This window comes from Theobroma cacao, chromosome 6, assembly GCF_053813885.1.
Source record: "Theobroma cacao isolate CCN51 chromosome 6, ASM5381388v1, whole genome shotgun sequence".
In the NCBI taxonomy this organism is placed as follows: domain Eukaryota; kingdom Viridiplantae; phylum Streptophyta; class Magnoliopsida; order Malvales; family Malvaceae; genus Theobroma; species Theobroma cacao.
The window spans coordinates 19,291,000-19,317,482 of record NC_142644.1 but is presented as its reverse complement, the minus strand read 5'-3'; the positions used below and the strand labels follow the sequence as shown (position 1 = coordinate 19,317,482).

Here is a 26,483-nt window from a genome sequence, read left to right as displayed (position 1 = left end):
AATTCCAGAAGATTATGATCCTTCATTCCCGTGGGAAATCATTTCTTACAAAAAAGGAAAGGTACTCCTCCAAAAGCTATGCAAGCTTCATCAAGAGTCCTCAAACTAATGTTCTCCATTACTTTATTACATCAACAATTCATGGATGAAGTAGTAGATTTAGCTATGTAAGTCTTCAAGACATGTGGCTAATGGAACATGTATTCAATGTAACTTCCCTCAACCTTGTAAGGTTTATGATTGAAAGGATGAAGAGAACTTGTCATGTAGATAAGATCAATCTGCCTTATGGGAACATCATTACCTCTTTGGTAAGAAAAAAAGGAATTTGGAGTGCAAGACACCAAGTGGACAAGGTTAAAAGCAAAGACCAAGCTATTTATTTGGGAAGTCTACCAAAAATCAGATACAAACTTGAAGAAGAAAAATTTATTAAGACTCCTAAAGACATCCCAAGAAATGAGAATCTTCCCTCTACTCAGACCAAGATAGCCTCCCCTCCAATCTCAGATGAAATGATCTTCAATTTATTGATGAGGATTGATGGCAAGTTGAATGATCAGTCAGTCAGGATTCTAAAATTGAAGAACAGCTACAAAGCTTTGCCACTATTGTGAACAGAAAGGAAAAACACCATCTGGTCCTACATTTGAAAGTACTCCTGTAGCTTAAAGTCCTATAGCAGAAGGACAAACTACTAAGAATCTTATAACTCAAATTGAAGGTACTGAAACAAAACATGACATAGCAAACAAATAGAATACTTCTGAACATGGAGAAAAAAAAAAAGGCAAGGATGATATAAAAGTGGCTGATTTTCTTGACAACATCGTTGACAATTTTAATCTTCAACAACATGATGAAGCAAAGAAAACCAAGAAATCTTTAACAAAATTTGAGGAAATCTTAATCATGGATATGTTTCATCAAATGGTAAGAAAAGAAAAAGTTGAGAAAGAAGCAACACAAAAGCTTGCACCTGGTAGGACTTCACCTAGCTCAATTGACACTACAAGCAAAAGTAAAACTACTAACAAAGGAAAGGGGGAAAGGATCCACATCTGCACAAGCTCTAATCAATCCAATTAGGAAAAAAAAAAAGAAAACCATGGCACCGAAAACCAAGTTCCTCAAAAGAAAAATGTTTGCCAGGTTGATACTAAATAAATCTCCTACAAAAGTTAGATCCTCAACCAAATCTTCCAGCCAAAAACTTTTCCAAGTCTCAGACTCCTCATCCACTGAATCATCACCCTTATCATCTTCTAAACCCATTAATGTTCACTTTGGCACTGATTAATCCACCCCCTCTTCTGACTCCTATTTATTGGTCCCAAGTAAGTGTGCTAGAGGGGGTGAATAACACTTTTTGGCTCTTACTAAAATTGACTTCTAATTGGGGAAAAATGCAAGACAAAAGAAAGATTTAAAGATGAATGAAAAATTAAAAACAGAGCAGACAATCACACTAGAATTTAGAGTGGTTTAGTCAAGGACCTACATCCAATACCTTGATTGTTCAACCAAGGATTTTCCAAACACATCCACTATGAATGGTGAAATTCACAAGCTTTCACCAAGCTTTTACAATGGCTTTTACTAGGCTTAGCCAAAACCTTTCACAATGATTTTTACCGGAATCAACCAAAACCCAACAACTAACTTTTCTAGGCTAAGTTACAACCTATACACTCAATCAAGCAATCCAAGCTTGAATAAATTTCTCGCGCACAAAGTATACAAGGAGAAGAGAAGAGAAATAAAAGTGTACCTATGATCACTGACTTGATCTAAGTGGTACAAAGTGAAGTGCTTATCTCACATACAAAGATAGAAGTGAAGTGCAGTAAGAGTGCAGATAATTTTTTTGCTGGTTTTTGAGCTCTTCTTATTCTTGGAAGCCTTAATTACTTTTTCTAGCCGTTGGGAGCCTCTTAAATACTTAAAGCATCAACTCTGATAGGTATTAGGCAATTTTTGACCGTTGAAAATAATTTGGTGGCAATTCTGGTCGTTAATCTGTCTTCTAGTGCTCATTTTAAATTTTCTGACAGAATGATCTTAGTTACTAATTGTGCACTTAGTTGACTAAGTTGTTTTTGTCTTATAATCCTAGTTTTTGGTAGTGAGCACTTAGTCGACTAACTTCTTTCTTAGTCGATTAAGTTATTTCTGTCTTAAAGTCCAGATTTCTAGCAGTAGGCTCTTAGTCGACTAACTTACCTCGTGGTCGGTTAAGTTGGTTCTGTCTTGAAGTCCAGATTTCTAGCAGTAGACTCTTAGTCGACTGACCCATTTCTTGGTCGATTAAGTCTTTTCTATTTCTCAATACTCTTGAGCCCGCTAACTTTTGATTTGAATTTTAGCTGACTAACCCTTTATTATTCAACTAAGGAGCTTCTGTTTTGTTGATCAATTGTGGCTTCTTATACATATAATTTTTGATATGTCCTTTGGAATAATTTATTTATCATTGGCATACAATTCTTGTCCTGTACACTCAAGTAGAAATATTAGACACAAATGAATGAGAATATTTTATTATCATAAAAAACTAATGGAGCCAACAATCTGCCCCTTTTTGATGATGACAAAACATTCCTTGATTAATAGTACAATGTCCATTTAATTTTTTTAGTTCTGCATAAAAAATGAGGATTTCTCCCCCTAAGTGTGTGCTTATTTTCCTTATTCATTCCAGCAAATTTTTATTTATGTCATACAGACAATGATATTATACATTCAGAATATATTTATGCAGATATATAGAGTAATCTACAATAGGTGACTGGTTGACAGAATATCATCAATATTTCAGCTGTGTCTGTCAACAGTATATTGTTACCAGATTTTATCTATGCCATTTATTATTCAACAGATATAGTATAATTAGCATCCATATACATTCACAAACACATTCTATTTACATTCCATTCACAATATCATGACAGAAATTGGTTATCATCACAACAGCCCAATGTTAGTACCAAATCTCTAAACAGCAACAAACAATCTCAAGAACAGATTTAAATATTCAAACATCAACTTATCATCATCCAATAACATAAACAACAATGTTTATTCAGCATTCAAAAATATCTATCAGCAAAGTCAAATTTAAATGTTTAATTGTCAAAGCAAAAACAGCAGTAAAACAAAAACAATAGTCAGTGTTCCTAAATTGCCCCTAGTTTTCTCCTAAACTTGTTTTTTCAAAGTCAGTCACGCAATGTTCAGTTCTTTCCTAAACTTTCTACCATAATTCTCCCCTTTTTTTTCATCATCAAAATCTAAGGATGCTCAATCATCTTTTGAAGAGGGTGAAGGGGTAGATTCATTAGTGCCGTAGTGAACATTTAGGGGTTCAGGTGGTGATTTTTATGGTGAGGGTTTAGGGGATGATTTATCAGAAATTTCAAGGGGGTCTTAAAGAGAAAAAATGGCTGATGGTCTAGTTTTTTCAACTATTCTGAAGGATTTTCTTTTTCTAAGGAACTTTGTCTTGGTGGCCATTGTTTTCTTGCCATTGCCAAGTGGTTTAAATTTGTCTTGTGGAGCTGCAGCAGCTTTTTCTTTTTCTTTAACAGATTGCCCCTCTGTAGTATGAGCTGGTTCAGGGGATGTAGATTTCTGTGGTTGTGCTTTAGCTGCTTCGTTTTCTACTTGTTTTTCTTGAACCATTTGGTGAAAAATGTCCATGATTGATACTTCCTCAGAATTAGGAGGAGAAGGCTGCTCTTGTTGATGTTCGTGATGGGATGGAGGATTTCATCAAGTGAGCCAAGCACATCAGTACCTTGTTCTGATTCAACTTTCTTTTGTGGCTAAGGTGAGGGGGGTTTCCTTGGTTGATTAACTTCAGGTTCATGAACCTTGGCCTGAAAGGCAGAACCTTCAGCATCTTGTCCTGCTGATGCATGGCTTGGAATGGCAGAGGTGTCTACAGCTGCAGGTTCATGAGGCATTTTTCCTTTTTTCTTCAACACATTTTCCAGTTCTGTCAATTTTTTTTCAATTTTTTGCATTCTCATTGCCTAGTCAATAAGCTTTCCATCCATTCGCATGAGCATATTAAAAACCATTTCATTTGAGAACTGTGAGAGGGCTACCTCTGACTGAGCAAGGAGATAAGACTCTCATCCTGGAGTGACCTTGGGGGTTTTAACAAATTTTTGTCCATCAAGCTTATACCCCATCTTAGGCAGACTCCCAAGGTCAATAGCTTGATCCCTGCTCTTCACTTTATCCAATTCATACCTAAAGCTCCAAATTCCCTTTTTTTGCACCAATGATGTAATGATATTTCCATAAGGCAGATTTATTTTTTCCAATCGACAGGCTCCTCTCATTCTTTCAATCATGAATCTGCCTAAATTAAGTTGAGCACCATTGAAGGCATACTTCATTAGCCATAAGTCCTGAAGACTAATATAACCAAAATTGCCACCTCTTCCATGAATATTCGCAGCAATAAAGTAATGCAAATTCTAATTGTGGACTTTTAATTAGACCAATATTACTCTTTGATGAATATTTTTCTTTCTTCCCTGTGATTATCTCCCACAGAGATGTGGGATCATAGTTTTCAGGCATTTCATAGTCACCATTTTCACTTTCAATTTTAAGTATATTTCCTAAATCGGCAATAGTCACAACAAATTCCTTTCCATTTAAAAAGACATTTAAACAATCATCAATATAATCATCAGAATCCTTAAGTTCATCCTTATCTAAGGCTATGCTAGCATAAAATTCTTTCATCGAACTAGCACTATAGGTTCGATTCTTAAAAGTGCTAAAATCCTTCAGTTTCATTTCTTCAAAATAATCTAATAAAATAACTTGAATTTCAAGGGCTTCATCAAAGCTGTTCCTGTTTATGAATTTTCCACATATAATTGGAGAATTTTCTATTTTCTTGAATTTATCTTCATGGGCTTTATTCCTAAATTTGGAGGATGAAATATTGCCTTTCTTGGAGGATTTACCCTTTTCTTTCTTCTTCTCTGTTTTATATTCCTTCATGGTCTGCTTTTTCCCAGATTTCTCGATCTCAGAGGTGGACATACTCTTCTTTTTCTTCTTCTGAGATTCAACTTGCCTACTTTCCTCCATTGGTCGTTTACCTATTTTCTTTTCCAGAATTTCTTTAGTCTATAATGGTTTTGCCATTTGGTTTGAGAGATTTATGGCTTAGGGTTTTGTGGGTTTAAGAAGGAAGAATTTTTCTTTCAGCAGGGTCAGTTTTAGATGAGAGAAAATGAAGTGAGAATGTGTTAAGAGAGGTTGAATTCTATCAAAACCGTCTGTCTCCCCCTCTTTAAATACATTCAATAACCTCTTCTTTTAAAATTTAAAAATTTCCTTCTTAAATTTTATTTTTGGTGAGGTAATTTTTCTTTTCTGTTCCATCACCTAGTAGGCAGTTTCTTTTCATTATTTAATTCCTCCTTTCTTTAACTGACTGAGTCTTATTATTTAAAGCGACAGAATGCTCTTAGTTGATTAAGTGACTTTTTTAGTCAACTAAGTGCCCACTATCCTTTTAGAAAATTTCAAAATTTTTCCTAAAGCTCTTGCACACTAACCATTCCTAAATTTCTCATAATCTCACAAAGTCTTTCCTCATTTAGAGGCTTCGTGAATATGTCAGCTAATTGTTGTAAAGTATTAACAAACTCAATCTTAATATCACCTTTCACAAAGTCTTTCACGATATGCTTAGTCCTAGAATGCTGTACATGATTTTTTGAAATGTTGATTGCACTGGTATTATCATAATATATTGGTATGTTATCCATTGTTACTCCAAAGTCTTTTAGTTGTTGTTTAATCCACAAGATTTGAGCACAACAACTACCTAGAGAAATATATTCGGCTTCAGCTGTAGAGAGAGCAACTGAATTCTGTTTTTTACTTGACCATGACACAAGCATACGACCTAGAAACTAGCAGGTTCCACTAGTGCTCTTTCTATCAGTTTTGCTTCCAGGAAAATCTACATATGAATATCCAACTAGATTAAAGGATGATTCTTTAGGATACCATATCCTTAAAGTTTGTGTATCTAAGAGGTATCTAAAAATTCTTTTAACAACAGTCAAGTGTGATTCCTTGGGTTAAGATTGAAAATGAGCACACAAACATACACTGAATTGGATATCAGGCCTGTTGGCTGTTAAATAAAGTAGTGATCCGATCATACCTCTATAGAGCTTTTGATTAATATCCTTTTCCTTTTCATCAACATCAAGTTTGGTGGATGGACTCATTGGTGTGCTAATTGATTTTAGCTTCAACATGTCAAACTTTTTAAGCATGTCTTGAATGTATCTTTCTTGGCTAATGAAAATTCCTTCCTTACTTTGTTTGATTTGGAGCCCAAGAAAGAATTTCAACTCTTCCATCATGCTCATCTCAAATTCACCCTGCATCTCTTCAGCAAAGTTCTTGCATAAAGCGTCATTAGTTGCACCAAAAATAATATCATACACATAGATTTGAACAACAATTAAATCATTTAAGTATCTTTTAATAAACAATGTTGTATCAATACTCCCTCTAACATAACCTTTTTCAACTAAGAACTTAGAGAGTCTTTCATACCAAGCTTTGGGAGCTTGTTTTAGTCCATACAAAGCCTTATGAAGTTTGAACCCATAATCTGGTTTTTCATAGTCCTCAAATTCGAGGGGTTGTTCAACATAACCTTCCTCTTGAATGAAACCATTTAAAAATGCACTTTTTACATCCATTTGGAATAGTTTAAAGTTCATGAAACAAACAAATGCAAGCAACAGTCTTATGGCTTCTGTCCTAGCAACAGGTGCAAAGGTTTCATCATAGTCAATTCCTTCCTCTTGGTTATACCCTTGAGCCACTAACCTAACTTTGTTCCTAATGACATTTCCTTGCTCATCTACCTTATTTCTAAACACCCATTTTGTCCCTACAATAAGGTGATTTAAAGGCCTAGAGACTAATGACCACACACGATTTCTTTTGAATTGATCAAGTTCCTCTTGCATAACCATTACCCAGCTTTCCTCTTTTTCTGCTTCTTCAAAGCTCTTAGGCTCAATTTGAGATATGAAAGCTAAAAACTCACATGTTTCTCTAACTCATCTCCTAGTTTTGACACTTTGTGTAATATCTCCTATAATCAGCTCTTCTGGATGGTCTTTTACATATCTCCAACTTCTTGGAAGGTCATTATGCTGATTTTCGGTTCTTTGCAATGTTTCTAAAGGTGGAGGTTCTGTTTCTCTTCCTAAGGACTTTTTTTCACTGTTTTTCTTGTCATCTAAATTCATTTCTTCCATTTGTCTTTCAAAATCATCCGTATCATCTTTATCAGTAGGAATTTCCTTTTGCAAGGCATTAGTTTCATCAAAAACTACATGGATTGATTCTTCAACAATTAAAGTCATTTTGTTAAAAACTCTATAGGCCTTTGAGTTTAATGCATATCCTTAAAATACTGCCTCATCACTCTTTGCATCAAACTTTCCTAAAGAATATTTTTCATTGTTCAATACAAAACACTTACAGCTAAAACTCCTAAGGTGAAAGACGTTTGGTTTCCTACCCTTGTAAAGTTCAAATGGAGTATTTGATATCAAGACTTTAATTGAGACTCTATTAAGGATATATGTTGTTGTGTTGATAGCTTTTGCCCAAAAATATTTTGGTAGATTGTTTTCACAAAGCATAGTTCGAGCCATCTCTTTTAAGGTTCGGTTTTTCCTTTCTACAACTCCATTTTGCTGGAGTGTTCTAGGTGCAGAAAAATTATGATCCAACCCTTTTTCATTGCAAAAGTTTTCAAACTCATCTTCTTCAAACTCACCACCATGTTCACTTCTAACACTAACTATGGTAAGTCTTTTTTCAATTTCAACTTTCCTATAATGATTTATAAATGCTAGTAGTGCATCATTCTTATGAGCAAGGAAGTAGACCCAAGTATACCTAGAATAGTCATAAACTATCACAAAGCCAATGATTTTCCTCTTAGACTAGTTGTGCTAATTGGCCCAAATAGATCAATGTGCAGCAATTCTAGTGGTCTAGAGGTTGACACATTCTTCTTATTTTTAAAAGACGTTCTAACTTGTTTTCCTAGTTGACATGCATCACAAATTTGATCATATTCAAATTTAAGCTCAGGCAATCCTATAACCAGATTTTTTCTTATCAATTTTGAAATGGTATGCATGCTTTCATGACCAAGTTTCCTATGCCATAACCGACCATCATTTTCAACATTTGCTATAAGACATGTTTCACAATTCATCTCAAGATCTTCAAGAAATATAACATACATATTCTTAATTCTTTTTCCTATAAATGAAGCTTTGTTAGTACTTATATCAATCACTTCACATTTATTTGAATCAAAGCATACCTTAAAACCTTTATCACATAATTGGCTGATACTAAATAAATTGTGTTTCAAACCTTTAACTAGCAACACATGACTAATTCGAGCTTGAGAGTTCTTACCAATGATTCATATACCATAAATTCTACCTTTGAATCATCACCAAAGCAAACGGTACCTCCCTTTTTCTTGTCCAGCTGAGCAAACAACATTTCATATCTAGTCATGTGCCTTGAGTAGCCATTGTCCATAAACCATGGTTCTTTCTCCTTTAGTTGAGCTCTTGAACATGTGTCTTTTAAGTTTAGCTCAACCTGCAAAACAGATTTTTAGCTTTTCGTAATAGGTACCCATACCTTGATGGGTCCTTGAAGGTTAACTGCAATATAGGATCCTTTTAGAACCCAAATTTTTCTTGTTTTCTACATGCTTCTATTTCTATAACAGTTATATGATAAATGTTCAAATTTGTCCACAATTATAACATCTAGATGAAGCATTATCAGAATTTTCTTAAAATATGTGTTCTTCATTGATGTTTCTTTCCTCAAACTTTTAAGATTAGCATCTTCTTCAACTGCCTTTTGCAAAGCTTCTGTTCTGTTTTCCAATTCTAATTTTAGAGTTTCAAAATCTGTTTTTGAATGCTCTAATTCAATTTTAGAAAATTTCTTTGCTTAAAAACCGAATTGAAGTCATGTTTTATTTTTTGCAAATCAGTTTTAAGAGATAGAGCTTTTCTTTTATAAGTTTTATATTTTGATGCAAGTTTCTCAAACTCATCATAAAGACATTCATACTCTTCTTGTAATTCATCAATTGAAATATCAAAAGGGGATGACGATACCTCGGATTGATCATCCTTTACCATCAGACACAGATTAGCTCTTTCTTCCACCTTTTCTTCATCATCATCAAAACTTGAGGTATCACTATCTGACCAGGTTGCAGCCACCAATGCTTTCTTTGATTTTTTGTTTTTCTTTGGTGTTTCTTCCTTCAACAAGGGGCATTTTGACCTGAAGTGTCTTGGCTTCTTGCATTCAAAGCATATAAGCTCTTCTTTCTTGTTGAACTTGTTTTTATTTTTGGTTTTCCATGAAGAGTCTTGCTATTTTCTATACCCTCTTCTAGCCAATCTCCAGTTTCTTTGGCCCATTAGCTTTTTGAACCTTCTTGCAACCATAGCTAGTTCCTCATCATCATCATAAGATAAACTGTCTAATTCTTCTTCAAGGATGCTTGCTTTTAAGGCAATACTTTTATTCTTTTCCTTTGCTTCCCTCTTGTCTTATTCTTCCTCTTCCTTGAGTTCCAACTTGTGAGTAAGAAGAGAACGACAGATTTCATCTAGATTTATAACATTTAAGTCCTTGGCTTCACGGATGGCAGTCACCTTTGGCTTCCAATTCTTTGATATGCTTCTAAGAAGTCTTTTAACGATTTCATGCTCAGGAATTGGTTTGCCTAGCTGACTTAATTTGTTTATGATGTTTGTGAATTTATCTAACATGCTGGTGATATCTTCACCAAGTTCCATCTTAAACATCTCATAATTGTGGATTAAGAGGGCTATCTTGGACTCCTTAACTTGTGAAGTCCCTTCATGAATAATCCTAAGTTTATCCCACACTTGTTTGGATGTGGTACAGCTTGACACTTTATTGAATTCAGTGAGAGTTAAAGCACAATGTAGTGTATTGATTGCCTTAAAGTTAGTTTGGACTCTTTTGGTTTCAGCTTCGGTCCATTCAGACCTTGACTTAGGAATCATCTCGTTGGTTATAACATTTAAGGTTAAAGGAATAAAGGGACCATCAGTTATGACATCCCACATCTCATAATCTATTACTCTAATGTATATTGACATCCTAGTACTCTAATATGGGTAATTTGAGCAATCAAACAGAGGTGGTCTGTTTGTTGATTGTCCCTCAGCTACTATTGATTTTTGAAGAGCCATTTGGATCTTCCCAAAAAGTGTTAGACCTTAAGAACAGGGAACTTACTCTGATACCACTTGTTGGTCCTAAGTAAATGTGCTAGAGGTGAGTGAATAGTACTTTTTGGCTCTTACTAAAATTGACTTCTAATTGGGGACAAATGCAAGATAAAAGAAAGATTTAAAAATGAATGAAAAATTAAAAACAGAGTAAACAATTACACCAGAATTTAGAGTAGTTCGGTCAAGGACCTACATCCACTACCTTGATTGTTCAACCAAGGATTTTCCAAACACATCCACTATGAACGGTGAAATTCACAAGCTTTCACCAAGTTTTTACAATGGCTTTTACCAGGCTTAGCCAAAACCTTTCACAATAGTTTTTATCGGGATCAACCAAAACCCAACAACTAACTTTTCTAGGCTAAGTTAGAACCTATACACTCAATCAAGCAATCCACGCTTGAATAAATTTCTTAGAGTGTCTCGCATACTTTAAGTATATAAGGAGAAGAGAAATAAAAGTGTACCTATGATCACTGACTTGATCTAAGTGGTACAAAGTGAAGTGCTTATCTCAAATACAAAGATAGGAGTGATGTGCAATAAGAGTGCAGAGAATTTTTTTACTGATTTTTGAGCTCTTCTTGTTCTTGGAAGCCTTAATTACTTTTTCTAGTTGTTGGGAGCCTTTTAAATACATGAAGAATCAACTCTGATAGGTATTAGGTAGTTTTTGACCGTTGAAAACAGTTTGGTGGCAGTACTAGCATTTAATTTGTCTTCTAGCGCTCATTTCAAATTTTTTGACAGAATGATCTTAGTTGACTAATTGTGTTCTTAGTCGACTAAGTTGTTTCTGTCTTCTGATCCCAGTTTCTGACAGTGAGCACTTAGTCGACTAACTTCCTTCTTAGTCGATTAAGTTGTTTTTGTCTTAAAGTCCAGATTTCTAGCAGTAGGCTCTTAGTCGACTAACTTACTTCTTGGTCGATTAAGTTGGTTCTGTCTTGAAGTTCAAATTTTTGGTAATAGACTCTTGGTCGACTAACTCATTTCTTGGTCGACTAAGTCTTTTTTGTTTCTCAATACTCTTGAGCCCACCAACTTCTGATTTGAATTTTAGCTGACTAACCCTTTATTATTCAACTAAGGAGCTTCTACTTTGTTGATAAATTGTGGCTTCTTAAACATATAATTTTTTATATGTCCCTTGGAATAATTTATTTATCATTGGCATACAATTCTTGTCCTGCACACTCAAGTAGAAATATTAGACACAAATGAATGAGAATGTTTTATTATCATAAAAAACTAATGGAGCCAACAATATTGAATCAACTTCTTCGTAGGACACCCTCTTTTGTTGATAACAAAAAGCGGGAGAAAGCAGGAGTAACAATACAGTGTTTTAGGAATTAGCCTTTGCTGATGCTTGGGTGTTGATGACATTCTATTATTTTGTTGATGATAATCTATTGATGACATCTTATTATTTTGATAATGATATCTATTGAATGGTGGATGATATCTTGTTACTTATTACTAACAATCATGGAAGTTTGTATGTTAACTCATGAATGTGTTTTATCAAATGTCACATATTACTGAATTGGTACTAGCTATCTGCACTGATTTTACTACATCTAGTTGAATGAGTAATAGATAGAAATTAGTCGGTCTGCTGAGTTGAAAATAAAATAACTTGAAATGTCATGCATACATTAAGGGGGAGCACACATTCAGAGGGAGCAATTTCTCAACGTGTGCAGTATAAAAGAAACGTATAGACACTATGCTATTAATTAAGGGATGTTTTGTTATCATAAAAAAAATGGGAGATTATGAAGTTTACTAATGATTTTAGTATTTGGCATGACTGGTTGGACTATCCCAGGTCAATAATGATGTTAAACTTATTGAAAATTAATATGATCATCTATTGAAAAACTAGAAGATTTTTCAATCTAATGAATTTTTATATGCTACTTGCTTTGAAGGCAAATTAATTATAAAGCCATCACTAGCTAAAATTGGAATTGAATCTCTTACATTATTTAAACATATTTAAGGTGATATATGTGGATTTATACATCCATCATGTGAAACATTTACATATTTTACAATTTTAATCGATACATCGATTAAATGGTCAATATGTACTTATTATCAACTTATAATTTGACATTTGCAAGATTAATCACCCAAATCATTTGTTAGGAAGCATATTTTTCTAATTATAAAATCAAGACAATTTGCCTTAACAATGCTAGTGAATTTATATATCAAGCATTTAATGTTGCATATTAGTGGGAATAACTGTTGAACACCTGTTGCTTATGTTCATACACAAAACGATCTAGTATAATTGTTTATTAAACACTTTCAATTAGCTGCAACCAGGGGTAGAGCTAGAGTATTTTCAAAGAGAGGGGCCAAACAGAAAGAGACATTAAACAGTTAAAGAGAATTTTATATATAATTCAATAATCACTCATATAAAAGATTAAATAAAATTCAGAAGACATTGAGCATAAAAAAAATATACATTAATAGTAATGATGGTGTCATTTATACATATATGACTACATGGAACTATAAAAAGAATCTCTCTCACTCTTTACGCTCAAGAGTGGAAACGAAAACAATTTTTCAAACTCAAATGAATTACCTCTTTACTTTATATGTCCGACCTCCCCTTTTATTTTTTATTTGCCTCTTAAATTGCTAATTAACATATTGGGTTATTGGATTGAACTATTGAGATATAATTTATGATAGGCTTAGATTTATTAAAACTTAATGAGTTTGAATTAGTAGACTCACTTTTATTTTTTTTGTAAATTTAATAGGCTTAACATATTAGTTTAGAATTTATTTGTTGGGCTTAAGTAGCACTATACTAACTATAATGACTCTAATTTTATCAAGTAGTTTGAAGAATAAAACTAATCATTAAATAAAAAATCATTTTGAGAGCCATTAAAAATAAATATAATAAATAAAATTGTATTGAAATAAATACAATTATTTTATTCCATCAATTTGTATGTATATCCTTGTTACTTAAAATTTGCAACATACATGATAGAATGCATTAGTTATTCTGAATAAAAAAAATGATATATTGATAAAATTCTAAGTAACAGTGTAATGTTGCAACTTATATTTGAGAATTATATAATAATTTATATATTTTTAAGATTAAATTCTTATAAAATAAAATCCACATAACAGAAAAAAGAAAAACATGACAAGTAATAGATAAAATCCACATATAACATAATAAAAAAGAAAAAATATATAATTGATGGTTCATAGAAATTTGTGAAAGAAAATCTATAGAGATTTAAAACATGTGAGTAAATAAAATAAATATAAATATAAATATAAATTGAAAAAAAAAAACTTTAAAATTGAGTCAAGCATACAAAATTATTTTGTTATTCTTTATTTGTATTAATTATTAAATAAAAATTATTTTGAGGAGGCCATTAAGAAAATTTATAAAAAAATTAAAAACATTTATATAATATATAAAAAGAATTTTAAATTTTGGGGGAAGCCATGGCCCCCTCATCCTACAAAGAGGCATTGGTTGTAAGGCCATTGCTTATCAAATCTAAACTCTCAATTTCTATTTGGGGGCTTTCAATTTTGGATGCAACAACACCTATACGCATCAAGCCAAATAAGTTATTACAAATTTTCCATTATATAATAAATTTATGGTCAGGAACCAAATATTTCTCATCTAAAAAATTTTTGAATGTACAATATATGTCCTAATTGCTCCACCATAATGCACAATGATGGCCCCAAAAGAGGTTAGGAATATATGTTGAATATGAATCTCCATTTATAATTAAATATTTAGAATTATCAACAGAAGATTTATTCACAATAAGATTTACCAATTGTCATTTTGATAAAACAATTTTTTTAACATTAGGGGGAGAAAATAAGCAGCTGGTAAATGAAATTTCTTGGAATGAATTATCATTATCTAGTTTTGATCTTTGAACAAAATAATGTGAATTTAAAGTTCAAAAGATAATTCTTTTGCAAAATATAGTAAATTAATTGCCTGACGTATTTATTGACCTAAAGAGAATAACTAAATCTTATATACCAATTGCAAATGCTATTAGCATTGATGTCTTTGTAGGACAAGACACGCCAAAAGCATGGAAACAAATCGATTCCAAAGATAAAATCATAAAAAAATTAAATGAGCAAATATTCAAAATGGTTAAAAAGAGGAAGCAGAAACTCTAGAAGAGACTCCTGACATAATTGATAAAAAATTTCAAAAGAAATTCAGGTACATCAAATCATTGAAAATGAAGAGATCTCAATTAATTATGTCATGACCGAAAAAGATGAAACTGAAATGAAACAAATATTGACGATATTTTTGTATATAATTTAGCACTCTATATTATGAAAGAAAATGAAAATCTTGAACTTACATATATTGAAAAATATAGAAATAGAAATAATTGACAAATGTGGAAAAACACAATTAAGGTGGAATTCACTTGCAAAACATGAAGTTTTTGGACTTATAGTCCGTACACCAATGGTGTAAAACCAATGGGATATAAATGGGTATTTGTATGAATATGAAATGAAGTTATGAGATATATAGGACAGCTTGTCACACAAGGTTTTACCTAAAAATTTGGTATTGATTATGAAGAGACAAATTCTCTTGTGGTGGATGCAATTACATGTTGATATTTAATTAGTTTGGCAATGCATGAAAAGATTGAAATTCGTGTGATCAATGTAGCTACAACCTATTTATATGACTCACTTGATAACGATATCTATATAAAAATCCCTGAAAGATTTAAGTTGTCTGAAGCACAAAAATTTGAATTCTCAAAAAATATATTTGATTAAATTAAATAAATTTTTATATGGATTAAAGTAATACGGATGCATGTGGTATAATCACCTTAGTGAATATTTGTTGAAAGAAGGTTATAAGAAATGATCCTAGATATTCATGTGTTTTTATAAAAAGATTCGGATTTGAATTTGTCATAATTAATGCTTACGTTAATGACCTAAACATTATTGAAATTCCTGAAAAGTTATCAAAACTCATGGATTACTAAGAACAAATTTGAGATGATAGATTTTAGAAAAACAAATTTTTGTTTGAGTCTTAAGATTGAGAATTGAAATTTTTGTCCATCAATCAAATTATATAGTAAAAGTGCTAAAACGATTTAATATGAATAGAGTATATCCATTGAGTTCATCAATGGTTGTAAGGCCATTAAAAGTGAAATATGCCATTTCCAACGTCGTGAAGATAATGAACAACTTATTGGTCCGAAAATATCTAAGTGCAATTAGAGCTTTAATATATCTTGTTAGCAATACACGACTTTAGGGTCGAACCCTCCTTGAGCATGGCCCCCTCAAATTTTTTAAAATTTATTTTATATCATATAAAATTTTTAAAATTTTTAATATAATATCTTAATGGGTCCCTCAAAATAATTTTTTATTTAATAATTAATACAAATAAAGAATAATAAAAAATATCTCACATGCTTCAATTTTAAGTTTTTTTTGTTCTTTTTTAATTTATATTATTATTTTAATTTATATTTGTTTATACTATTTGCTCATATGTTCTAAGTTTCTATAGATTTTTTTTTTCAAATTTCTACGAACCATTAACCATATTCTTTTTTTTTTTTATAATGTCATATATGGGTTCTATCTTCTATTAGCCATATTCTTCTTTTTCCTATTATGTGAATTTTATTTTCTATGATTTTAATCTTTTAAAATTAATAAATTATTATGTAGCTCTCAAGTATAAGTTATAGTGTTGCATTGTTACTTAAAATTTTATCAATGTATCATTTTTTATTAATCCTGATTATGTAAGAGGAAATTATCATGAATATATCTTTTTTATATACTTTACATTTTATATTTAGTTGAAAAAAATTATTTTGAATATATAATTTTTAAACAATCTTGATTATAAAGGAGAAAATTATTAATCCTATATATTGTATTTAACTATTTATATTTTATGTATTATAATTTTATATATAGTGTTATAAGTTTAAATTAAAATAAAATAAGAATATTCAAGGTTGACTATATTAATTTTTTTTCAGGTTTGATTAAAGTATGAGTAAGTTGAAAACAATTGACAAATTTTTTAAAGGAAAAAATGTAAATCGTTTAAATGATTCTCCTACATTTGAGCTACTAAGCCTTAATGCTTCAACTCATAAACAAGAGCAATGTGAATCAAAATGTCCAAAACTTAATTCTAAAGATATAAATGTTTTTCAGTACATAATTAATAATTGATAAATTTGAATTTAAGAAATTGAGCATAACTTTCTTAAAAAATTATTGTAAGTCTTTTTTTTTCTTAATGATACATAAAATTATTTTTTATTATAAATATTTTGATTATTAGTTAAATTCAACATATTAGTTTTTAAAATTTTTAACCCTTATTCTTTTGCTTTTGACACCCTCAATAAAAATTAGCTAGCTCTGCTCTTGCACGACCTAATATATCAATTGCTGTAAATATTAGCAAAATATAGTTTTTAAAACCAGATTTAATTGGTAATGTAGATACATGATATTTATCTAATCCACACAAAGTTCAAGCTCAAATAGGTTGCTTATTCACATACAGTACAACTATTTCATGACGTTTTTTAAAATAAACTATAGTTGCTATTTCTGTTAATCATATATAAATTTTAACAATTCATGAAGCAAGTCGTAAATATATCTAGTTAAGATCTGTAACTCAATATATTCGAGAAACACCCGCTTACAAGAGTTGCAGCGACCTTTTAGCCATGAAAATTCATCCAGCAAGAATGCTGAGAATAAACAAAGATAAAACCAACTTGAAGTGCAGAGAATTGTCTTTGTTTTCTATTAAGGGGAAAATGATTAAAATATGCAGGATAAAACCAAGCTTTTAATAGCAATTTTACAAGCCAACATGTTATACTTGGAAAACAAACATGAAAACATCACCTACTTACACCTATGATTACAACAACTCTTCCGTCAGTAATGTTGAGAAGAAATTCAACTATTCTTCATCATCATGCTCTAGCTTATGTGAGGTATTCCCATTAACATCAGAAGCAAGCTCAGCTTCAAATGGTTTGGAAGGCAACCTTTCATAAACTCTTGATCCTGCAGGAAGAAGTCTACACTGCCTGAAGCTGAGAATCAGGCTAAGCTGCTCATAATTCCACCTTTGCTGACAATAGACGGCAACTGCAAGGAAAACCGCAAAGATGGGAATGGCAACATCCCCAAAATTAGAGTAAAAGTCCAAAGTTGGATTCACAAACTCAAACTCCTCTGCAAAGTAAGGATTGGGAACTGGAGCTCTTATGTAGTCATAGAAATGAGGGAGAAGTCTGACCACCGTAATCCCAATATAATATAGTTTCCTGAGAGGTTTACAATCGATTTGCCACAAGAAATTACCAATGACTTGAGGGAGCAAAAAGAAATCTTGAACAAGGCCAATATACTCCTCTAGCTCAATTTCCCATTCCCGTAGCGTTTGGGAGTGACCCCTTGAATCTATAAACCTATCTGTTTGAAGTGGTCTCTGACTAGTATTTACAGTATGAATGATCAAAACAACTATGTATCCAATGACATGTATGGTAAGGGTTGCAATAATTACCCGCTTGTCACTCGGGACACGGTGTGGTTCAAGTGGGGTTCGTGTAAGTAATCTGATCCGAGATTTCCACACCTTCTGACAAAGCCTCAGAGTCAGAAGGAACATCACCAGCACAAGAAGCTTCACCGTGTAATCAATCATATTCATCCACTGACTCTTCTCAAGATCATAAGATTGCATTTCATAAGAATCAGAAGCCTCTCTCTTGAAGAGAGCTTCAGCACCAGTAATAAGAGGAAAACTATACCCAAGGGCTTGGACACCAAGCATGACAAGGGAAATAAAAGGAGCTGAATCAAGATTTTGCTTGAGGTAAAATAGTTGACTCAAAATGCAAGCTATTGCTAATGAAAGAGTCAAAATACGGAGGATTCCCTCAACACCCCGGTGGGAGAGAATATCTTCCCTCTGCTTCCTGTAAATAATTGGAAGAGTTTGAAGCTTAATCATTCCAAAATATAGTGGGTCATCCTCAGTTCTCTGGCTGGCTATGGAAATTCTTGCAGTTGGATTAACCAACCACCTAGCTGTAGTGGGTGGGTAAGACACTATGACTTCTATCAAGCAATCCAAACCTGATTCAAGATCCATGCTCTGCAATAAGATCTTCCATGAGGCTCGGACATCCCTGCAGCCAACAAGATACATCCGTCCAAAATGTGGATCATAAAGACCCTCCAGAAAAAGAACAGAAAAATTGCTATAATCTTTTCCAGTAATTGTTAGTTGAGCTGATACATTCAAAAGGAGCTGTTTTTCAGTGGATTCAGCTTTAGTGTGGTAAGGTGTCTCTTCCTCTGTGGTGGTTACATTTGTTGAATACCAATAGCGGCCAAACAATGGACCAAGTGAGGAAATATCCATCTGAATATCGACTCTTGGGGGATGAGAATTGGGAAATGGATCAGGAACGGCAGAGATTTGAAGGGTCAGATCTTCTGCAAGGAGCGACAGGCTGGATAGAAAGGCATCTGTGTCTTCTAGTTTGGGAAATTGCAGCAAGGATTTCTTTACTAGAGTTCCAAAACTGAAGGGCTCATTTTTTTCTAGGATTGCACCAGCTGATTGGATTTTTGAGTAACCATAATAGGGATGGGAGGATCTGAAATAGTTCCATAACTCTGAGGGCCTCACTAGCCTTTCAAATGATAATGGAAAGTACACCTTGTTACCTTTACCAATACTCGAAATACTCCCGACAATTATGCTTCGCTGCTTTATGGAGAATGAAAGAGGAATATACAAACAGATACGAGAGTTACAGCTACTCCCATCTGCATCTACTATGCCAAGACAACCAACCATGCAAAGCTGGCCACTAGAAGAATTCCACATTCCTTCAACAGCTAGAGTCATGTTGCTAAGCCCAGACCTCCATCTCACTCTATACTGATCCTCTGATGCAGGAACAGCTCGAAAAACTGCAGCAACTCTTGCCGAACTAGCATTTTGATGCCCATGTGTTGGCTTGCACCTAACATCCTGCATATAAAGTATGACATCCTTGAAGCTTCCATTTGTTGCTTTAATCTCTTTATCTGACACGAAAGGACCCATCTTACAACAGTAGTCATCTGTGCCATTGCATTTCCAGTTTGGCACAACAGTGAAAGCTCCACTATTAGTAACTTGCTCAAGAATTGTGCAGAATTTATCTCCTTTGTAGATTTCGATGCCAGCATCCATCAAGCTATCTTGATATGGATAAGGATCACATGCCTTGGACACAATCTTTTCAGAGCCAAACTGGTATTTTGTTGACTTGAGCATCTGGGCCAAAATGTGAACTTGATCAAAGTACTTAGCATTCGATTTTGGATTTAAACTTTTCATCTCCCCTCGTATCACCCTATTAGTCAATGTATGTGTCAATGGGTAATGAAGAACAAGTAATATCTGATCGTCTTGCAAAAGAAGTGCTTGGTTGTAATTCAGATCAGAACCCTTCAACCACTCCCATGGATTGTTTGAGTCAGACTCACGAGAAGGCAACATTGCATTCCCCAACAAACACATCACTCTTTCCCCACCATTCTGTTTGGTTTCAGTGTAAATCCCTTCAAATGAAATTGCAAGCTGAGTATGACTAGGCCATATCTGAAACCGAGGACTGCCCTCATACGGCCTCTCTGCAAATGAAGTATCTAGTGCTATGCCCAACATCAAAATCCCACTGACACTTACAGACTTCTTAGTCTGATGAAGGTGATCAACATCTGTGATCCAGAAAGAAACTATGTTCGAAGGGGCCTGTGACAAGTTCTTAGGGATATCTCTATCATCAAATGGCATAATGGGAGCATCCGCTATATCCTGCCGCCAATTCCCATACCCGAAATTGAGCTCTTCTTTTATATCAGCTATCCTATTACCTTCAGCTTTAAATTCAGAAGAAGATGATAAAACGGATTTACAATGTTTCTTTACTTCACCAATTCGATCATAATTATATTCCACTTCCGCAGCAGATTCCCTTTGAAACTCAAACTCAGCTTCTGGGACATAATTTGTCAACCCCATGATAAACATCCCATTCATTATATAAACAACAACAGCCAGATATACACTCTTCATGATTCCAAAATTTCAATATTCAATCACTTCTTTCACTATTTCTCAGCTTCCCACTTCCGAAAACCCACTAAAAATGAACACCCAATTTTTCAAACACTAATTAAAAAAAAAAAAGGATTGCAGCTTTACTACTTCCCCATAGAAACTAAAACTGCAGTCGCTACTCGATTATTAATCCAAATTCTATAGCAAGAACGTCGGATTCAAGCTTATGGCTCGGAAGGTGCTTTTGCAAATTCAATGAACTGAATTTAGTAGAGGAAAGACAAACCTGGAATGTTGGTTGTGCTGTTTAAGTTTTTGCGAAGAATGCTGGAAACTTGAGTCAGTGAGAACTCTAGATCTCGGAGAAAGCTTACAGTGGAAGACTTCGAAGGTAGAGGTAGCGTAGGAGGTCAATGTGCGGTTGTTTGTGTGTCTTTTTCTTTGATTAATTATAACCAAACTTAGGGGGTGGCGCGTCTATTTAGTAAGTCTACAAGTGAGCAGATAAGAAGAAAAGAGACAGAAGCAGCGAGCAGTGATTACGCGTTCAAGTATTTGATTGATTGTTTGGAATATAATTTTTTTATTTGAAAAGTAAAATTTGAATTTTTTTCTTAATTATAAAAAAAACAGTAAATACAAATGAATAAGAGAAATGGTATTTATAGTGACATCATCATTTATTTTCGTATACATAATAATTAATTAATATTTCTCATAAAATTTCTCGCTCCTCAAAACTCAAGACTTATCTTTTGTCAAATTTATAATTTGAGGAGCAGCATAAACTAATTTTTTTTTCTTTTGTTGTTATTGAAAATGGTTGTTTAACTTGTGAAAGTGATTGATTCTGGGTAGAGTTCAAAAGCTTTATTAATATTACGTTATTTTCAAAAAACAATTTGTTCAAGTGACTGTGGGTGTAGAAATTCATCTTCTTCACAATATTTTATCTGCACAATATGTCATTACGTAAAAACCTTCAAATCAGCACCAACAATACAAAGACATAGTAAAAGCACCATATTTTTTTGTATTTATAAGCTGAACTTTATAATTTTAATTAATACTTTTTTATATAAAAATATAAAAATTTTATATAAACTAAATACTCAAATTGAAGCTAGACGTTTGAATACTTTTTCAATTAAGAATCAAACATTTCAATTGTAACAATCAATGGTCAAAAGGTTTTCGATTCCTTACAATTAAGGGTTAAATTGACAAGTGGATGGAACGTATATCACACGCGATAAAAAATCATGTTAAAAATGTAATTGTTACACGTCATATTGAAAATTTAATTATTATACGTCATATTGTTACACGCTCTATTAAAAAATTTAATTATTATATATCATAATAAAAAAATTATTACACGTTACATCATAATTTAAATTATTTTAACTTATAAAAATATTTTTTGACAATCTTCAAAATCATCACTCATGTCATGCACATGCCCTACACATGTCAAACATCTCTCATTTAACCTTTAATTGTAAAGAACAAAAACCTTTGACTTTTAATTATTACAATCGAAAACGTTTGATTCTAAATTGACAAAAACTCAAAGATTTTGAACCCAAATTGAACATTTAATCTTTTATATATGCATCTATTGCATCAGGAATATAGAAATATAAATATACTTTTTTATACAAAAATATCGAAACTTTTCATTTAGAAAAAAAAATTGAAAAAGGTAAAAATTTAATGAGAAATATCAACTAATTATATGTCAAATGACAGAATAATGAATAATAATTTGACTTAAAATGAGTGAAAAAGGATATAAACTCACCAACTGTTTAGTCTAAGCTAGAATTAATCCAATTGATGTGGAAATAGATTTGTTTGAAACATGTTGTCAATGTGAAATTATTACATATAATTAAAAATATTTTTAATTATCTTGTCCCACTTCTTTCTAAATATGCTAATTTGAATTTTAGATTTACAATTTTCAAAATCTCAAATTCAATTTTTTAAAAAAAAATACAAATATTATTTTGTAGAAAAACCTCATTTGGCTTCTTAACTTTTGTTTTATGAAAAGTTGCTGGAGAAATTGGGGTTGTCCAAGTAACTGTGTAAATACACTAACCATGGAGCGCGTGGTTGCTTCTTAGAGGACAGTTTGGTCATTTAACAGTTGGCATTTCAGATGTTTTATCCAAAGCATAGGGGCAATTTAGTACATATAAGAGTGATAGGACACAACCTAAGAACCAATTTGTAGATTTATGAGAACCAACTTCATGTCCGGAAGTAGAACACGGCCAGGATACAGGAAATCATCCCCGCAGTTACTTCAATTAGCTTCCAAACTGCTTGCTGCATCTGCTTTTGCAGGATACCTCTGAGGAAGAAAACAAAAAATGGAGCAGCAACCCAGCCTTCTTGTACTTGAAAATTGCTCCCTACCAAGCTCCCAATTCAATGACTTAAAGGTCACAAATCCTCTTTCACAACTTTTCTTTAGGCATATATCAACAAGCTACTTAATGAAGAGCTCAGATTAGAGTATTGGTTTCATCCAAAAACACAAAACTAAGAATGGAGTTTCACTTTCGAGCTTTGGTTTCCTTTGACTGGATCACTCCCTCCTAATACTCCCATCCATCTGCATGGCTCTCTTCAGCCAACAAAGACTTCTCTAGCCCCAAGTGAAACTCCATCTTGGCTAAAACCACTCACTAAAAAGGCTAAGCAAAATGTCTCCAAATAAACCTACGGATACATCCAGGCCTGTTTGCCAACAAACCTATTAAGACTTGGTTGAAATCCCTGAATAGTTTCACTTCCTTTATCCCTTAGGTAAATCTTGTTGAATCTTATTCCACCTAGGCTTGATTTCTAATGCCGCAGAAAGCTCCAGCACCACCATTAAGCAGAGTTTCACCACACTTTCTCACAAAAAGCTTAAAATTTTTTATCCATCACAAAAGGTTCTTCCATCATCTTTTGCTTTCAGTGGCAGGATTTCATTCTTGTCACTTGAAATTTGTAATCCACAGAAACTCATCCAAAGAGAAAATTCTCATCCTTTCAATTTTCGGCAAATTTGACAACATAGAAGCAATACTCTGTTTAACTATGATTTCTATAATGAAAATGACAAACTTCACCTAAAATACAAGTTTGAAAATACCTGCCCTTGTGAGAAAGAGATTTACCATAACTAGTTTCCAAGAAAGAAGATACATCAAACTTCAATTATTGAGGCAACAGAATACTACATTGCATAAAATGTACTGATAAGACTATGAACTAACTGCTAAGCCAGAATTGAATACATCCACGTGGATTATCTTCTATCATATGATTATGCTAGTGTACAAGTAATTAATCAGCACAAAAGATACACTAAGTCTTGTACTTACACTATAAAGTGCAAGTTTTCCTACATTGACTCATTGACCAGTCTCCAGTATCCAGCAGCAGCAAGGGCAGCTTTAAGGAATTGAACTAGTTTCATCATCAATGGCAGACCCAGACTTGAATTTGCTAAACATGGAACCAGAACACTGCAACCTTCTTAGCTTCAGCAACAAAAACAGCAAAATCCCACATACAAACCCCAATGCAGCACTAGAACCAGTCAACGAAACAGCAGCACAAACCAACATAACAAAAGACTCCTCCTTAGAGTTCATATCCCTAGAAGCCATAGCCAACTCAATTCCAGCAAACAACAAAAGCACTCCGAGAATCCCAATAGGAAACTGACTCAAAATCCTGACAAAAGAGTTCCCAAACACCAAGCCAATCACCAACTTTCCAATCCCCAAAAAAACCACTGACCATCCACTCCTTGCTCCAAACCTATACTGTCCAGCTAACCCACCTGCACCATGACACACTGGCATTGCCCCAAACCAACACCCCACCAAATTCATAACTCCAACACTCACAGAAACCTTAGCAGCAGACAGTTCCCTGTCTGGAAACAAATCACCTGACAACTTGCAAACTGCAATAACTGAATTCAATATAGACAATGGGATTTGTGGTACAGCTCCTTTCAAAAACCCAATTTTCCAATCCTCCCAAGTAATACTCAAAAATCCTATCTTTGATGGACCAAACTTAATATCACTAAAAATTGTGGGATCACGTATAAAACATAAAACCAACCCAAACAAAAACACTATCAAAGCAGCTGGAATTGAACTCATAATTCTCAACCGCTTTGAGCTTCTGCCACGTGACTCATTGTCATTAGATTCATCTCCTGTGTGATGATCACCAGAGCCAGTGAAGATTACTAAAAAGAGGAGACTTGAGAGGGCCAAAATAAGACCATCAAGACCCAACCAAGCCCGTGGGGTGGTAGATTTAGAAGCTATAAAATCTTGGTTGTAACGAATATACTTAATTGCTGAAAAGGCAAAGGAGAGACCTTGAGAGAGCTGGACCCCACGGACAACAGGGAGAGGGAGGAGACGGTAAAGGGTCGACATCAGACCTGTAGCCCCAAGGAGGAGGAGGACAGCAGCCGTGGAAGCGCCGGCGGTGGCGATTTGGGAGGTGGTAAGGTGTGGGGTTTCGGAGACGGCGACGGCAGCAATGGATTTCATGGGTTGGACGGGCATGGGGATGTGGAAGAGTAGGCCTGTGGCTATGTTGTAAAGGGCAGTGAAGATGAGAGTTGTGGAGAGGTCTAAGTGGGAGACCAAGGTGAGGGTTAGGACTATTGGAATGAAAGTGCCCAAGTCTCCTACTGCTCCTGATAGTTCGGAGGAGAGGGTGTTTTTGATGTGGAAGTGGCGGCGCCACCATGGCTGGTGTTGGAGGAGGAGAGGAGTTGTGGTGGTGGAGGAGGAAGGAGATTGTTGGTCCATGATTGGACTAGCACTTCGGTGAGCCTGGATTATGGGAAAATGGAGTTATGGTATTTTTTTTGAGGCCACAACCGATTTATGGGACCTAGCCTTTACTCAAATTCAATTCAATCTTTCATCCAATTGAAGACGCAAATTTCAGTATTCCCCTAATTCAGGCATGTACCTGACACACATGGTTTCAGGCGCCGTTGTCATTGTCAAGTATAATATGATATTCCACATGACACGCTGGAAATAATTGGCTTCTCCCTTGCAATTAATAAAGTCCTTGATAACTGGTAGACTTGACAATTCGTGTTAACGTGTTATAAATGTGTAAGACACGATTAGATATAAAATATTTTAAAGTTAAATACGAACACGACACGTTTAATATTCGTATCTTAAATTTAAAATACGTACACGTATAAGTTTAATACACGTGTAATACGACACGACACGATTAATAACACGTTTAACACGATTAACACGTTTAACATGATTAAATAAAAATATTTATAATTAAATATAATTTTATTATTTAAATTTAAAATCTATAATTATAAAAATAATTATAATAAAAAAATAATAATAACATCAAATAATCATCAAAAGTTAAAAATTAGGGTTGAGCATGTATAATTACATTATACCATTTATAAAATTAAAAAAAAAACTTATTAAAATAATTGTTTTAAATTATTTATATAAAGTTAAAATAGTTTTTAACTATTAATTTTTAATAGGTTAATAAATGTGTCACATATACATGTTTAAACACGATAACACGATTAAGTAAAAGTGTTTAAACGTGTTTTAAACGTGTTTGTCGTGTCTGACACGTTAAGATACGAAAATTTTCGTGTCTTAATGTGTCAAACACGATTAGACACGAAATACGTTAAGACTAAACCCAAAACCTGTTTAACCCGTGTCTTTTCGTGTCGTATTAACGTGCTATATTCAAAATTTTCAGGTCTAATAACTGGTATTACACCTCGCAAAAAATCAAACTAAATTTGAAAGATAAAAATAGTAAGAAACAGAGCCTTA

The 26,483-nt window shown here is 33.3% G+C and overlaps 2 protein-coding genes across 2 annotated transcripts; both read right to left on the bottom strand.

The window, feature by feature from the left end:
* Window positions 1-17,115: 17,115 nt before the first annotated feature.
* LOC18595809 (PII, uridylyltransferase (DUF2921)) lies at window positions 17,116-21,073 on the bottom strand. The gene has a single exon (XM_007023919.3). It carries the CDS (start codon window positions 20,614-20,616, stop codon window positions 17,431-17,433), a length of 3,186 nt encoding a protein of 1,061 aa, XP_007023981.3. The 5' UTR covers window positions 20,617-21,073; the 3' UTR covers window positions 17,116-17,430.
* Window positions 21,074-23,761: 2,688 nt separating this feature from the next.
* MOT2 (sulfate transmembrane transporter) lies at window positions 23,762-25,598 on the bottom strand. Its single transcript, XM_007023918.3, has one exon. It carries the CDS (start codon window positions 25,446-25,448, stop codon window positions 24,060-24,062), a length of 1,389 nt encoding a protein of 462 aa, XP_007023980.3. The 5' UTR covers window positions 25,449-25,598; the 3' UTR covers window positions 23,762-24,059.
* Window positions 25,599-26,483: the final 885 nt, after the last annotated feature.

What these genes read in the sequence shown, in the direction of transcription:
- LOC18595809 (XM_007023919.3), bottom strand. Translation starts at nt 20,616, where the DNA reads ATGAAGAGTGTATATCTGGCTGTTGTTGTTTATATAATGAATGGGATG.
- MOT2 (XM_007023918.3), bottom strand. Translation starts at nt 25,448, where the DNA reads ATGGACCAACAATCTCCTTCCTCCTCCACCACCACAACTCCTCTCCTC.